This window comes from Anser brachyrhynchus (genome assembly GCF_964034855.1).
Source record: "Anser brachyrhynchus genome assembly, chromosome: 3".
In the NCBI taxonomy this organism is placed as follows: domain Eukaryota; kingdom Metazoa; phylum Chordata; class Aves; order Anseriformes; family Anatidae; genus Anser; species Anser brachyrhynchus.
The window spans coordinates 24,415,543-24,432,373 of record NC_137696.1 but is presented as its reverse complement, the minus strand read 5'-3'; the positions used below and the strand labels follow the sequence as shown (position 1 = coordinate 24,432,373).

The 16,831-nt window shown below is 43.8% G+C and overlaps 1 protein-coding gene across 4 annotated transcripts in view; it reads right to left on the bottom strand.

The window, feature by feature from the left end:
• The window catches only part of KCNK2 (potassium two pore domain channel subfamily K member 2), a 160,357-nt gene that overhangs the window by 67,823 nt on the left and 75,703 nt on the right, over positions 1 to 16,831 (bottom strand). For 2 of the 4 annotated variants that reach the window (XM_080587225.1, XM_080587228.1), the window contains exon 5: positions 10,874 to 11,184. In XM_080587225.1, coding sequence (XP_080443351.1) covers positions 10,874 to 11,184 — 311 coding nt within the window. Of the gene's footprint in view, positions 1 to 10,873; positions 11,185 to 11,773; positions 11,909 to 12,732; positions 12,891 to 16,831 lie in introns of those variants that run through there. The other 2 variants (XM_080587226.1, XM_080587227.1) reach the window with 2 other exon arrangements.

Genomic DNA, 16,831 nt, shown 5'->3' with positions numbered 1-16,831 from the left:
AGAATTTTCACCATATGTCCTTGTACCTGCAAATGGGAACGTGCTCTCCACTGAGGACTTCATATGGTAAAGTGCTGGATCAATATAATTTTATGGGCCCATTCATGGTTTATTGCAGTTTAGTGTACTGCGTGAATGCCCTATACAGAACAATGCACCTGTTTAGGCAGTCTAACAAGACCAATTTTTATACAGACCCAGATGTAAAATGTTTTCAGAGCTTTGTATCACCACCACAAAGTTTTGGAGCCAGACTACATCAGTGTCTTTTCTATGAAAAATATTCTCATTGAAATTCCTCAGAGATCCATGGCAGCCATGCATTTCCTAACTGCAGTATACTACAACTACAGAATTCCAGGGGAAAAAAAAAAAAAAAAAAAGATGCAACGTAACCCAAAACTGCTGTGTTGGGTCAGACCTGACAAAACACAACATATGGCTACAAAAGACAATTAGTCTTTCTTATGTCTGGTTTTAACCAACAGCTAATTTGGAAAGGATGTAGAATTAGGGCAAGTAGGAAAGTGGCTTTTTCTTCACACAGCTTCAGACCAGAAGTTTCATGGACTTTGAATGGAAGGCTGCATCTGCATCATGGTGTTAAGATTGCATTGGGTGGATCATTTTACCAAGAATTTAACTACTTTTGGAGGCCTCTGGCACTCTGGGAGCCAAGAAATACTGTGACAGTGAGTTCTGCAATTTATCTGTGGATTGTTTAAAAAAGCACTTCCCTTTGAGATTAGTATGTGCTTCCTCATAATTTTATAAAGTTCTAATGCTATGAGACACATTCCAACAGAAATTTCTTGTCTGTCTACTCCAAGAAATTCATGATCTTATAGACCCATCAGCTGCCTCTTTTCCAAGTTAAAGGCTCTTTCTTATTAAATAATGTATTTACCTATTTAAAAAAACCAGTTGAATATTGTATATCAGCATTTCTTTATTGCCAGTATTTCTCATTGACCTTCTTTGTACCTTTACTGATTTACCTTACCCATTATTTTAAAAACAGTTTTAGTCAGAAAGGGCCAGATGATGCCTTCTTTATCGTCTGGTTATTAAGTTTCCAAATACACACTATTATGCTTTCTTCTCTGTGGTTCCCACGTCTGGGAGAAGCTAGTCTTAAATGTTAACAGCATTACATTCCTTCAGAGCCGTCCGTAAGTCTTCCTTACTAAAAAGGAAGGATGACAGGCCAAAAAGCAGCAAAGTTGCAGGTTTACTGTGATCAATAACACCATCTCATAAAGTCTTCGAATGTTGCCTCTGGATTTTACTGGGAGGGTAAATTCATCTTAAATTGTTTGGATCAGCGGTTATCTTTCCTCCTTAGTTTGGTCAGTGCTAGTGAACAGGTCCTCATCTAAGACTATTACTAAGCAAAATATTAAAAGAAAATAATATATATGACAATTCCTAACATACATGCATTTCAGGGCAATAGCTGCAAAGCAGTTCTCCACTGTACAAATGTAGCCAGACTATTGGATATTAACATTTTTCTTAGCACAGAATAAAAACACAGCTTTGTACCAGTGTTTTCTGCTAACTTCACCGAGAGCCAGGATCTCACCCTCTGTGTTTAAAAAACAGGTTGTTATTTATTGTCAGTACTCTTAGGTCCACTTTTCTCTGTCACTTTATTCTTGCTCTTCAGCCTTATTTCTTGACTGATGCCTTACTACAAGAGCAAACACAACCATTTCATTTGTCACAAGTTTAACATGACTTTCCTTCCTTTATAACATTTTTTTCTGCCTTCTGAGCCCTTTGGAATATCCTAACTTATAAAGTAGCATTAGTAACTCTGTGCATTTTCAATCCTGAAACAGTCAAAGTCATGAAAACTCTGTACAATCTTCACATTTATCGTAGGTTGTAGCTGATAAAGCCTTTTTGTGTTATCTTAACATTGGAATTTCTTGGCATCTAAAAAACTACAATAATACAGTTAAGTAACAGCCTTAGAGGGAATTTTCTAGTTTTTCTTATTAGTATTCCACGTACAAACGAAATTCTGGCTTAAACCTCAGTTCCACTTCACTACTACAGAACCACTCAGCACTAGAATAGGGATGTGGACAGTTGCCATTCTAAAACCATGTAAATTATTTCACTTGTCTTGCATTCTTTGAGCATATTAGTTTATCTCTTTTGTACGAGGTGACTGAGGACTGAGCAGAGAAGGGGTCACCCAGCAGACAGCATCCAATCATGGTCTCTATGGGAAATAGTTTTAATAATATTATTATGTCTGTTCAGTAAAAATACTAGGTTTTTGACCACTTGCTTTTTAATTGTCCTTATAATGGTGAAATCTGGAGCTTTTTTTAAAGAAAAAAACATTTTCAAATATCTAAAAACTTTAGGAACTTAATTCCTTTTTTTTTTTTTTTAAGTCACTAGGATCCTTAGGCTAGCTCTGTGCTGTATTTTAGGCATAGGCATGAGCTGTGTTCAGGTCCTAACTTGTACTACAACCAGACTACTTGGCTTTACACCTCTAACCAGCAACAAGCTTCAGTAGAGCATCAGAGAAAAGAGGCAGAGATGTTTGAGCACAGAATGGATGGGCCTGGCATTACTTGTGTTTCTTTTAAAAAAAGTGGACCTGAATTCCAAAAACATAAATACTGCATTCACCCTGTTTCCGAGAACACTGGGAAAACAAGAGTGACAACATAAAATCTCATTTTAATTCAATGTCAGTTATTCATTTCCTGTATAATTTAGAAACACTTTCCGGTAAATATATTGTGCAGTTTTTGGTTACCACATCTCTGTGTTCACGCAGATAGCTGTCTGGAGAGGCCATGATGAGCTACCCTTGCAGTTTATCACACAAAACAGCCTTTCAAAAAGCAGTTGTTTTGAGGGGAAAAAAAAAAAAAAGATAATTCTCCTAGGTCAGGGATTTCAACCTTTGCTCCTCTGACCCTGCAAGGAGTCAATGGAGATGAAAGACAAAAGCAAGACTGTTGATGACAGAGCTGCATCCACTAATCTGGGGTCCACATTGCCACAGGAGAAATACAGAGAAGTTTATAAACTGAGGAGGGTAGCCTCTGGTAGTCATCCACTTTCTCATCTACGGAACAGGCAGAAATGAGTATATGTCAAACCAGCCGCCCCTTCTCATCTTCTTCTCCAGCAGGCTCTGAATGCATGCTTTTGTACCATACTGCAGTCACTTCACTTTTCTGAAATGATGTAACACAACATTTCATTACTCTCAGCTTTTCTATCCAAAGATTAAAATAGATTCACCTTAAATTATGCTGCTGATAAAAAAACGGAGCGTGTTCTGTTACCCAGCTTGTCAGGAGTTACCTTGTGCTTCCCGGCAATCAATTAACAAGTGATGTCAAAAAGTCAGCGATGCCTCAAAGTTTTTGGAAACTCCATTCTTCACCTGGATTTACTCCTTTGCCGTCCTGCTGCCATTTTAACAAGAGCTCTCCCTCTCTCTCCAGTGTAGCCACACACCTCATGCTGCCCATCTACTGCATAGGTCCTAACTTTGTACTTCAGGTTTGATTTACAGAGAATGGAAATCCCAGTTCTGTGTTCAGAGGCACGCTAGGATGCTTTTAACACTTAGCCAATGACAACATTTCTCATCCAATGTTCACAATCTACTTGAACTAAAAATATATAGAAACATATTTAAAAACATTTATATTTCTAACTACGTCTTACAAACAGTATGTATATAAATTTTGTGTGTGCTTACATACATATATACACATATGTACAGACACACATCTAAGGAAGAGGGCTTTTCTTTGCTTCTTGAGCTTAAAGATGGGAAGAATTATTCAGACAGCTGCTCAGGAAAATTGACTTACCAATGAGTCATAGCTGCCACCCTTCTAAGACAAAAGCTGTCATTCAGATGCACTCAAGCTAGCTAGGTTCTTGGTCCTGTAAAACTGTTCATCTGAAATAAATATATCATGTAAGAGCACAAACGCCAGCAGCGGGGAAAAAAAAGAAAAAAAAAAGTTAGAAACCACTCTGCTTGAAGAGAGAAGCAAAAAGGATGGTTAGAATTTATTTATTATTCTCCCAAAAGTTTGTATTGCCTTTATGCTCATGAAGGGTAAAGAGCGTGTGCATAAAGAAATTGTTTTTGGTTTAACTGCCATGAAGAAAATAACTACAGAAGAGCGATTTGTACTGACAGTATGCTATGATAGGAGCAGTCCCAGGCAACAGAAAGTTTGGCAAAAAAACCCTCTCTCCATATGCTGAGGCAGAAGAGAGAACTTCTGGTAGGGGAGGGTAGAGAGCCAGGACTACCTCTATACTTCAAAATAAGAATACACAAGCTCACCTGCTTTGATGGGCAGACTCCTTACTAAGGACAGACACATGCACAGGGTAACAACACAGACTACAGTTCCTGCACTTCATGTTTTCACTGCTTTAAATGTCATTCATTTCATGTTGCTTCACAAAGAGCATTAACAGGCAGCTCTGCGACTGGTATTTGCAATTTGTCGTAAGCTTCAAGTCTGAAATGCAGCAGCACAACTTAGTACATTAAAAAAACTGATGCAAAGGTATTTTGGATCCCCAGATAAATAAATCAAATACACTGCAGCATGAATTTCTTTTATGCTGGTCTGTCAGTCTTTTCAAGGATCTAAGGTTTATGAAGCACAAACACCTGCTGCTTGCAGGCTAGGATCTAGACCAACATGGGATAGTTTCTGTTCCTTTTTGGGAAAGCTGGAAGGAAGTGCAAAAGTGAGAGTCTAAGCTGGTCTCAGCTGGGCAGGGTCTGAGCTGGTGCATGGCAAACTCCCGCAAAAAGTTCCAAAAAGTTCCTCAAAAAGATCACAGGACTGAGAATGTCTATCAACGTTGTGATTCAAAGAACGGATAAAATTTCATTCAAGATGAATAGGCTTAGCTAACACATTTTAAATTTATATAAATAAATTACAGATTTGCCTGAAAACAAAATCTTTGCATATCTGTGACTTATTATTTCCAAAAATGATAATGCGAGCTCAAAAAGCTTCTAATCTCTGGGAGAGAAAGAAGGGTTTGCACTTCTTTATTTTAACAGTTTTCCACCTGATCTGAGAGGTTGCGGCTCAAGGAGCTTATCTGGCTGAAATAAAACAACGTGCTTCTGAGGATGCAGCAAAATTAGTTTCTTAGGGCTAAGATGCAAGTTGTAAAAAATCCTATGAAAAAGATATAAAATCAGCTACTGGTGGAGGTTCACCATAATGAAAAATACATCCAAGCTACTTCAATCTACAAAAACGAAGTCACAGAAAATACATATTTTGAAGTAAAATATTTTTAACAAGAAATTAAGTCAGAAGACATGACGACATTCTGGTGATACAAGTTTGATGAAAGAAATGCAGGTCCCATGACATTCATAACTGTATCGGGCTTTCCTCAAGAGAGATAAAGAAAAAAAAAAAAGGGAAAAGAAAAAAAAACACACACACCTTTCCTCCAGAGAGATAAAGAGAAAATACATTTTAGTCTCATTCACAACCTAAAAGATGAATGCAAAGTAAAGGGAGAATTTAGCCCTTGCAAACATAGGACAGAAACAGGCAAGACAAGGCGCACTACTGTGGACCCCAGCCCTGAGAGCTTTCTTCTCATGTTAACCACAAAGCCCATGCAGAACCCAAGGAAATCAACTTGTGCAATCAAGGTCAATTCAGCTAATTTTGATGGTTCATTATTTTTTTCTTTTAAATATAGGCGCATTTTTGTGGGCATTCAGTTTTCAGAGGAAGCCACATACTCTGAAAGGGGCTGGATAAAATCTCTACAAAGTCCTTTACTGCAAAGACAGCTTGGTGCAGCACCATGAAAACTTGCTCAGATTTTTAAATGAAGGCTTTATAAAACAAGAGTTACCACAAACAGCACTTGGAACACATTAAAAGATTGCGCTGTTTATTCTGATATTAATTTTTCTACTTGTTAGGGTCTTCAGAATAAACATATTTGAAGGAATTTTCTGCTAAAAGAACCAGAAATTAGATATGTTCTCTTATTTAGTTTCAGTTTTTACTTTAAAAGTCTTTATTAAGTTTCAGAAGTTACTAAGATAACTAAAATAATTCACACCAGTTTTCTAGGATGCTTCAGATATTTAAAATAATCTAACTGAAATTTCTCTTATTCCCAATTTTTGTGCAGTAATACACTAAACAAGTTGATGCTTGGGGAGTAAAAGGACTTTCTTTTCATTTTGGTTTATAAAGGCCAACACTAAAACAGATAACTGCTAAGTAATACATAATTAGGTGTTATTTATACAAAAAGCTCTTCTCTCTGCCTCTCCCTCTTTTTCTTTTTTTTTAATCAGCTTTCTCTTTGGCAGGAGGACAAATACTCGTCTCTCATTGCCAAGACAGCCCACAATACACAACGCTGGTCACATCCTAACATGATGTGCATGTATACAGCATGAATACAGCAGGAGATCTTTCTGGGTACCTGGCAATACTTTGTGCATCTGAGCTTGGAAACTGCCTCCGACATTTTCAAAACTTTACTGGCAAGTTTAGCAGAGGGAATAGTAGACACACTAAAGGAGAAATGAAGCTGGAATAAAATAATTAGAGATTCAAGTGCTCTAATTAGAGATATATTTTTTTTTTCATTCTCTAATTCTTATTGTTCCTTGGATTACTCCCAGGTTTCTATCAGCTTCTGTCAACAAAAAACTCACTAGTGGAGAAAAAAATGTTCCACCAGAGATGTAAAAAATCCCTACCATAAGTGAAGATCAGTTTTTGTTTGTTTGTTTATTTGTTTTCCTTTCTCATATACATGAAATCCAGACAGCCTGACTACCTCTACTCTTTTATTTTGTCATCTGCTATGGCATGTCAGGGCCAAGCTGAGAGCAGGCACGGACAGAGAAACCAAAAAAAAACATCCATGAAAATTGAGAAGAGCTCTTCTTCTTGCAGCAGAAATGGTAGCAAAGTCTCTGGCCACACCCCCTTCCACAGCTTTATAATGTGTGAGATATTATACATAACCTTCACCAAACACTTCCTCATCTGTTAATAGCCGAGACCCTTTCAAGACCTTCCAGCCGAAACTTTAAAAACACAAGTTTGACATGAGACCACACACAGCTTGCTGGGCTGTTGCGTCCTCATCAGACTCACCCAGGCAGTGTTTGTATGTTCACAAGTTTCCATCACGGGGGATTTCTTTAGCAGTAGATCGTGGGTACACCAGCACTTAACGCTGTGCACTGCCTAGCTCAGCATCAGTGTGTAGAGCACACAGTGATCCACTTAATATTGTTGTTAATACTTGCTTTGGGCTACAGCAAACAGAGTTGAAGTTGCCTGAAAAAATGGGCTCTTGGGTGTACAGAAACCCTCTGCATGACTTGTGCACATACGAAGGTTGGTGCTAAATAGCAGTGCTTGTGGAATTTCAAAAAATGGTTTCTGGAATCAGGCCCCAAGGTCATGCATTGCTGTTGTTCATTTCAGGTGTATTTTATTGCGGTGAGGCAACAAGGAACTGAAGTAGTGAGCACTGAAAGGGATTTGCAGCACCAGAGCATGGAAGTCAGCGACGGACAAGGTCATGAAGACCACCTCTTTGTCAGCACACACACAATGCTGCTGGACTCGGCTGACCTCCCAGAAGTTATGAGGAAAACCCAGGTCATTTTTCTGAGGCAGATGAGGTTGCTTGGCTGTCATCAGCAGGGCACTCTATTGCATTCATTTTGCATGACCTCTGTGCTACATAGCAGCTCTCCATCACTCCAGGTTTCGCATGTATATCAGATATATAAAGTATCTACAAGTATAATTCCCACTGAGCACACCTAGAGGAGCCACACAATCAATGTGAAAATGTATAGTTTCAGGAATTCAGAACCCAAGCAATAAAGCTCTGTGCGTTGAAAAGTTATCAGTAGCATATACTATTGTGCCAGGAAGGTTTTGAGTGACTGGTAAGATAAACCAAGGATGAAGAAGACAGGAAGCAAAAATTCCCTGTCCTGTGTGCATTGCTGGAAGCTCACAACTTTGTGTGTTGTAGTCAGCTCTGGGGCAAAGGGAAGATTTTAGCAAAGATGATGGAAACTGGCACCTGTGTGCTAGCGAATTGGACTTTTCCACTTGCACAAATAGTTTTGGTTGAATTTGTGGTCTCAGGCCAGTCTTCCCAACTTGCCCACTGAGCCACCACACAATGTACTGTCAGTTAGGAGTCAATGGGATGGTCAAGACTGCTTGAGAGTAAGGGTTAAATGGCAGATCCGAAATTGTGAAGATTGAAAATGCCTTGCATGATAAGCACCTTGAGCAAAGACTAGCACAAACAAGAGCCAAACCAGTTTCTGAATTCCCAGAACATTAAGTTCAAAAGGAAAATTTTATAATGAATTTCATTATAGTTTGACTCAATGTAAACACTTGATTAAAGAAGACATTATAGTCTGTAAGCTCTGTAATTTTCTTCACACACACTAAGCATTCCAGCTTCCTACTGCGCTAGAACATATTAATTTTCAGTTTGGTATCTTTCAGTGAATTCTTAAAGATCGTTTACTTTTTCCTTACATGCACTATTTAGTTTTATTCATATAGACATCCAATGGAAACTGAAGAAACACAGCATTATACTGTACTAATAGTCAGACATAAGCCCAGAGAGACAAAATGCTTTCCAATAATTTAGCTTCAGTGACAAAGTGGGAAGAAATTTGACCCCGTGGTTAGGGTAGCTGGGAAAAAATGGATTTGATACGCTGCTTTTCCACAGATTTCCTATTTTATTTTGGGCAAGCCACTTAATTCCAGATCCTTAAACAACTTGATGTAATCCATTGTCACTTATTCCGCAGAAAGAAAGGCATCTACATGTACTTGTAGGACTTGGCCTTGGCTCCCTTGTGCCTCTGTCCTCCTCCTATAAAAGGGGAACCACAGCACCTTCCTGCCTCCATGGCCTGGTCTTCACAGTGCTGAGGAGGGGTCTGATCAGCAGAAAGGAACAAGGAGGAATTAAGTTTTTTTCCATTTAGCCAGCCAACAAGCACAGAAAATTCTTCCCACAAGTACCACCTTGCATTCACGTGCTGTGGGCGGTTGTGTCCCCCGCCGTGCTCCGAAAGCCTTTGTTTTTTCTGGTCATGCCAAGATCGCTAGCTGGAAGGGAACTAATTCTGATACGGGTATCTGTGCACTGATAGCTGTGCTGAAGCTGTCATTTGTTTTACACAGCACATCAAATGGGCTTTCAATGCTGATGAAGTGGTTTTCTACTACCAGTCTGTGCTTCTGGGTAGGGAATCATAAATGCTTAAATATCTAAGTACTCCAGTGCAAATTTCAACATTTTTTTGCCTTCAGGACCATCTTGTAGATGATGTAAGATAATATTGCTTCCATATTTCTATTTTTATCTTCAAAAGTACGGGATCTGACCTAAAAAATTCATATGGGATATTTATACTAGCTATTTTTAATCAGAATGTGTGTGTATATCTCTTTGAAAGATTAGTTCACATTCTGCTGGTAAAAACGCTGAAACATATTTATTACATAGCATCAAAATTGTTCAGGTAGACAGCACCTCCTCGGGCATGCCTAGTTGGGACACATGGAGATAGGAATTGCTGAATAGTCATTTTAAAAGGTGCCACTCTTGGAATAATTCTGAGGGAAAAGGAAAAGGAGGGGGAGCGGAAATCACAAACTGCAAGACATTTTCCCAGTTTGCCTTCAAAATTTAGAAGTGGTGTGTCATAAAAATAACTCAGTAAACCAGAGCTTTGTATTTGAAGCTGCAAAAAAACAGGTGTCCATGCCAATGCCATGCTCAAGGCAGGTTGGTCTAGGTAGCTAAAATCAAATTCTAAGCTCTCAGCCAAATCTGCTGTTAAAATCAACCTCCAGAAGGCCTGCTGCCCATGCCACTGGCAAGCTCTGGAGCCTGCGGTACCCATGGCACACGGATGCCCCCCACCCTCTTCTGCTCATCCCCTTCCCACCCACAGCCCCAGACAGCCCCGCGGCTCCGGTGAATGAAAGGATCAATCCCTGCCAGCTCTTGGCTGTTCACTCCAGCCTCCCACTCCCAGAAGTGACATTTTTGGCAGCCCCTTGCTGTTCCCCGCAGTGCTGCTGGATAGCCATAAGAATACGGGCACACGGGATTTAAGTTGGAAAGGACCTCATGAGGCTCTGAATCTGGTTCTGTGCTACTGCAAATAAATATTTCCTATGGTTGTGAGCCAGGTGACCTGCAAGGGTAAAGTCGTGTTAGTAGGAACACACCGATTTACATCAGCTGGGGATGTGCCTTTAAGAAGCACAGAAAATTGAGATTTAAGATCAAAACAGCAAGTGCATGGTGCTTTCCTGTACTTAAAACAAAATCAATAAAAAGAAGCATACAGCTGGAAGGAAAGCTAGCTTGATACAATCACGGTAAATTAGAACTCCTTTAAGGCAATGGATGGTGTATTTTCTTCTTCAGGATTGGGCTTCTCAGATATTGACAGACCTAGTAAGGCACGAATCAATATATCAACTCCTTTGTGAACTATTAATTATATATATTGCTGATGAATAATCATTTAATTACCATAATGGGTGACTTCAATGAAAAGGCTGTCTACTGAGTGCACTGGACCTAAAAATAGCAATAGCTTTTCCACCACGAGTCTTTGCATGGAAATGCTATTGCTCAACTTCTGGCCTCACCACTTGTTACATTGCTTGGCCAACACAGAGCTCGGCTAAGACAGCTCTCCCCCTGTATGCCAGCAGTGCTGCCATACGTTATTTGTCCCTCTAAGGCAGGGCAATAAGGGTGTCGTATGGATTACCTGAATCAGTTCATCAAGCTCTGTTGCATTCACACAGGAATGCTGAGACACAAACGTCTGCTTCTGAATCACAATGGTGGTTTTCTGGGAGGTTTCATGAGGCTGTTCCAGGGCTTTAAACACTGTTGCTCCAATTATTAAATACACGACCACCACCAGAAAAATTGTTGAGACTGTCTTCCATTTCATAACATTAATAGCTGAATCGCTTTCCTCCCGTGAAGTGAGCACAGTAGGCTTGGTAGAAAATGATAATCTTGGTTTGGAGTTCTGAGTGGCCGATTTGGGATCCAGCAAGTCAGGTGCCGCCACTAACAAAACAGAAAAAGAAAGTTAATTTTTACAGGGCTGGTCAGCGTGTGTTAACAGAGCTTCCTTCTTGCCAAGAGATTACAGAAATTGTGCTGCTTCCAACTGGAATTCTTACATAGTGGAATCTTTCCCTTAAATCCCATGCCGCCTTACAACAAAACTGCTGCTTGGGGAAGTGTTATCTGTTTACACTCACACCCACGTTTGCAACATTTTCTCTGTGTGTGTCCCCTTAGGATACTCGATCACTTCCAAAAGGCAGGATTCCCCCTATTTGCGTATTTGTGTAAGGTGGCATTTTGCTGCAGAGATTCTTTACGTCCTCCGCTGTCTTAAGTACCACTAAGCGGCTTTCCAGCTGTATTTCCTTGGCATTACAGAAGTAGCAGAAAAATGCAAAGCCGTCTTTCTCTCACCTATGCTACCCCGTGCTCTGACAAACGCTCTCTTACAACAGTTGTGTGATCGCTTTGCAACTCCCCAGACACAGCCATAAAAAAAACGCGCTCTTCATCACACCGCTCCTAAAGCGTTAATTGTGTATCGATCAAACCCTTCGGAAAATACCAGTAAAACACGTGCACTTACTGGAAAAGTCACCCATTTGTTAAAGCGGGTATTTTTATTTACAGCTACGAAAACCCACAGGGTTAGGAAACGAGCAGCTGAGCGCGTTATCAAGTGTCTCCATAACTCATGTGACTGCCAGCAACTACACGGGCACTGAAAAAAAAAAGAAAAAAAAATCCGCCACATCAAGTGCAGGTAAAGGTCTCCTGCGGGATGATGGCCGCGGCAGTTGACTGCAGAAGCTATATTTAATTTGTCTTGAATTACAAGTACACGCTGAATGGCCGCAGCACGGCTCCCAGCTGCCGGGGGGGTGGAAGCCCAGCTGTGGAGGCGGAGGGGAGCCCCCCCGGTTGGCAGAGCCGGGACCCGACGGTCCCGCAGGGGCACCCCGGGCACCTGCTGCGACGGGGGGTAGGGGATGGGGCGTGGGGGGAGCATCGATCCCCGACCCCCGGCCAAAGTGGGGGGTCCTGAGCACCCCCGCATCCCTTTCACCCCCTTCGGGGCCGGCTCACCACGACCCCCCTCCCAGCCGGGGGCCGGGCGCGGCTCCCCCCCTGCACACACCTGCCCGCACCGCGCTGCGCACCCCCGGCCTCACCCCCCCGCGCCCCTCACCGTGCCGGGGGGCGACCCTCCGAGCCCGCCGCGGATGGGGGCTGCGGTGCGGGAGAGGGGGGGGTCCAGGGCCGCCCCCTCCCCTCCCGGCCGGCCCCGCCGAGCCGCGGCGGCGAACAAAGGAGCGGGCACCGGGCACCGCCGCCCCCTCCCCGCGGCCGGTGCAATGCGCCGGGGGACCCCCGCCGGGATGCTCCGGAGACGGGAAGGGGATGGAAGGGAAGGGAAAAAGGAAGGGGAGAAGGGCAGGGCAGGCGGCCAGGCAAGGTGGAGAGGGGCGCGGGGAGGCAGGGGCGCACGCAGCATCCGCAGGGCTGGCAGCGGGGAGGGAGGCACGCCATTGTGCTCCTACTCACTTCTTATTTACCGACCCGCTGCCCTCTCCTCGCTCCACGGGCGGGCATCTTCTCGGGGCTCGGGCGGGTGCAGTCGGAGCCGGTTAAAGAGGCAGGAGAAGAAGCAGGAGAAGAAGGCAGAGAGGAGGAGGAGGAGGCTGGCGGGTGGGTCCGGAGCGCAGGGAGCGGCAGGGGCGGGCGGGCTGGCGGCGCGGATCCCGCGGGCTCCCCCCGGCCCCGGGGCGGGCGAGGTGCCTCGGGGCGCGCATCGCGCTCCGCCGCCTCCGCGCGTGCCCGCCTGCGCGCGTGCCCGCGGCTCCGGACGGGCGCCGGGGGCGTGCGGAGCAGCCCCGGCCCTTTTGGGGGGCGGCCGCCCCCTAAAACCCCCTGCCCCTGCTCCCACTCCCCGCTCCGCGCCCGCCTCCGCGCCCCTGCGCCCCTCGCCAAGCGCCCACCCGAGGGACCGAGGGCGACCTGGCTCCCAGCCCCGAGCCCGGGCCGGTCACCCCAGCCCAAGGGAGACGCCAGGAGAGCTGCCCGAGCTGTGGCTGCTGCCCCCCAGGAGCCTGAAGTGATCCCCGTGATTTTGGCCTCGGGCTAAACCCGGTGTCAGCCACGCGTGACGTTAGCCTCGGGTCCGTTGTTCATGCCAAGGTGATGAAGGTCTGCGCTCATCCAAAAGACAGAAGAACATTTGCCAGGAACACCCCAAAACTGCTTCCACCACTGTGTAAAGTCTCCGCAAACGCGTTCAGAATTTACTCACCATACCAAGTGGGTGTAGGTCGCAAGAATTTCACGCCAGAGGCTGTCTCTGTAAAACGGCCAAAGGCAGTCATACCTCGGGTGCTTGATGGGCTTTAATCCTGCTCAAATCAGCAGCACCATCAGCAAACGCTCTAGAAGCCACTTATTTTAGCACGTCGCTGTATCAATGTGACATAATACAAATGAGTGTAATACCGAGTTCCTTAGGACTCCCATTTCAGCAGCATCAATCATGCCGCTCCTCCCTGGAGTGCCCACGTCTCTGCGATTTCTGCTGGAGTCCTTTCCTACTGCTCCCCATCCCGCCAGCCGGAGCACGTTGTTGAGTGACGAGAGATGCTAGGCCCAACCCAGCAAGTAGCCCCTCCATCACATGCAGGACTCCATTCACATAGTCCTAACGCTCGAAGAATCAAATCCTCAAATGGTGTCAGAAGCCAGCCCTGTGACTCTTGAAGATAGAGGATTTTCAAGCCTGGAGCTCTTTTTATACAAAAAAAAAGATCATCGTCTTTCACCCTTCTCCCCAAAAGATGTCTCAGCCACAAGCATATGTTAACACTGCCTGGTCCTAGCTCATGGAAAAGAATCGCTTGACAGGATTTCTTCCACCATCCTATGGGAAATCAGGCATGAGCATCTTCCTGCACACTGAGCTGAGTCTGTGTAAAATATTGTGGAAAATACTACTACATGCCTTTCTTTAGCAATCTAAATATTTGGAATCCAATTTTGTTTTTGCAAATGGAGGAATTATTATTAAATGTTGAAAAAGGGTCAGACTTATTGCCTACAATCTGAAAGCAGTGGGAAGCCTCCCGATAGCTTCAGCAGGGTTTGGATCAGGCCTTTCATTTAGGCATTCAACCAAACGGGCAGGAACCATTTTGGGTAGCAGGAGAGATCCGCTCCAGAAATGACTGTGATGGTGCCCTACCTCTGACAGCTGAAAAGCTGTCCCTGGGAATGTAATTATTTCAATTAATTACCTAGTGAACATCTTAAATATCTCCTTTGAAGTGGCTGGTATTTTCCACCTACAGTGATCACAGCCGCGGTCCTCAGCTGGAGATCACTGCTTTTTTAGACTGGACTTCAGCTCTGCAATCGCTTTTCCACCGGGGATGTAAACATTCCACATACAGTACCTTTAACGACAAGCATCATCCAATCAAGACTCATCCAATCAAGAAAAACAGCCTTTCTTTTTGGGGTGTACAACAAAAGCTATTGTGTGTAGCAACTCCCATGTTCTTGAGGCCTTATACAGCACCAACAGTTATTCCGTAGAGTTGTGCATGACGATATTTTTATTGCAATGTGCACCACCCATTGTTTGAATATTGTGTGTGACCATTTCACCCTCAAATTTGGAACCGACATTGGAACGGTTTGAAGTGTCAGGCCTGTAGCAGTCCTGAACTTTGCTAAACAAACACACTCAAATGCAGCGTGTCACTGGCAGTGTGTCACTGACAAAACACACCACCAACCAACGTGGATGAGATTAAGTAATAAAAGGGGTTATAGCACGGAGCTCCAGCCTTGAAAGCAAATGGGCTCGCTGCTGTGCCAAAGAGATTTATCCGAACAAACTAAAGAAAATCCTCAAATGCTTACAAGTCAAAGTATCTACAGGTTTGTATATTTCACGCTAACATGAGAAAGGCTGGCAAAATACAGGACTGACAAAAGCTGTCTGAAAATGTGGTGGCATGAGCTTGGGATGGCCACAGTACTCACAGAGAACGGCTGCGGGAAGCTCCTCGACCCTTTGAAATGTAAAAAGTAGGCTCAGCTGAGAGAGGCAGGCAGGCAGCAGGCAGAGGAAGTGGCCGTGACATGATAAACATAGCAATCACATATTCATACAAATAACAGCTGTAGATGACCTAAGCATAGATTTGATAGGGCAAGAGCGCACTTGTAAGGAAATAGTTATTCCAGAAGAATAGAAAGACTAATTTAAAAAGCCTACATAACAAAAAATACCCTTATCTGATGCTGCTTTCTGTTCCTCTTTTCAGCCACAGGAGCCATCCCCCCCCCCCCCCCTCCCCAAAAGGCCAGGAGAAGCACAAGGGGTTCCTCCACAGCCCCACTGCCAGGTGCCACAAATTCTGTTCTCCTCTAGCCAGCTGCATAATAGGAGGCATCCCAGCTTCCAGCCTTCTTTATTCTCATTTAATTGCCAAGGATTTCTGCATCCCCAAGGGGCTGTTATGGCACGGCATCCCATGAGGGCATTTCCCTCCCTGCTTACTCCCAACACAAGAGCATCTCTGGATTTCTGCACAGAAACACAGCTTTCCATAACTGCTGTACCCTGAAGGGAAGCGTGGAGAAGACTCAGACGAGGGTCCAGGCACATTTGGGCCCATGGGTGGTAATTTAGGCTCTCTTTTCCTCCCAGAGTTGCTTCAGGGATGTGGCCCTCCAGCGCTTCTCACCAATCAGGAAAAGATTGGTGCTGCTCAGTTTTATTACAACAAAGCCCAGCAGAAATACTGCTGCACTTATTTACTAGGTTAATTTTAAGGCAATTTTTATGTATTCAGAAGGACCTACAATTGACTTGTCTCTTGACTTCTTCAGAGACATTGAAAGATCTCTGTCAGTTCTTTATGGATAGTTATGGCATTAGGGCCACGCTATGTCACTGTATTCTGCCACTAAACTGTTAGTCATATCTTTCCGAGGGAATTTACACTAAACAAGAAACTAATGGCATGCAGCCCGCTTCTTCTTCCAGAGGATGAGGAGACAGACAGGGGTCCGGGGTCCACGCTCCATTCCACCCACCAGTGGTGGAGGCCAGGAAGAAGGCGCTGGGCTGGAGGCACTTACGGTAATCCCTACTCAGCCTTCACTCACCTCTGGAAATCCTTACAGCAATTGGTGGCATGGACAACATCAAACTCCCTACTTTATCCGCACTTGATGCTCTCTCTGAGTCTTTTAATGCCTCCTTCCCACTCCCTGCTCGAACATACATGCATAGACAAGAATGAACCTTCAGCACAACTACCTTCAGCACAACTACTGCAAACCTGATTGAAGACTTCTTATGCTACTACTGCACCTATCAGTCAGCAACATTTAAAAATGCATGAACACTTTTAATTCACATTTTTAAATGAGTTAAACATTACATGGTGCAACTGGTATATGTATTAATGAGTTCTACCTACCCTGAGTGTCTGTTTTACAGTGTGATGAATTATTTGTTCAGCAGAAAAGCCATTGTTCTGCACCTCATCAATTCATAGAAAAAATGTTTACATGTGCCTATCTATTTTCATACAGCTCAGTTGTCAGTTTTAATTACGCTCTAATTCTTTCCATCACAAGT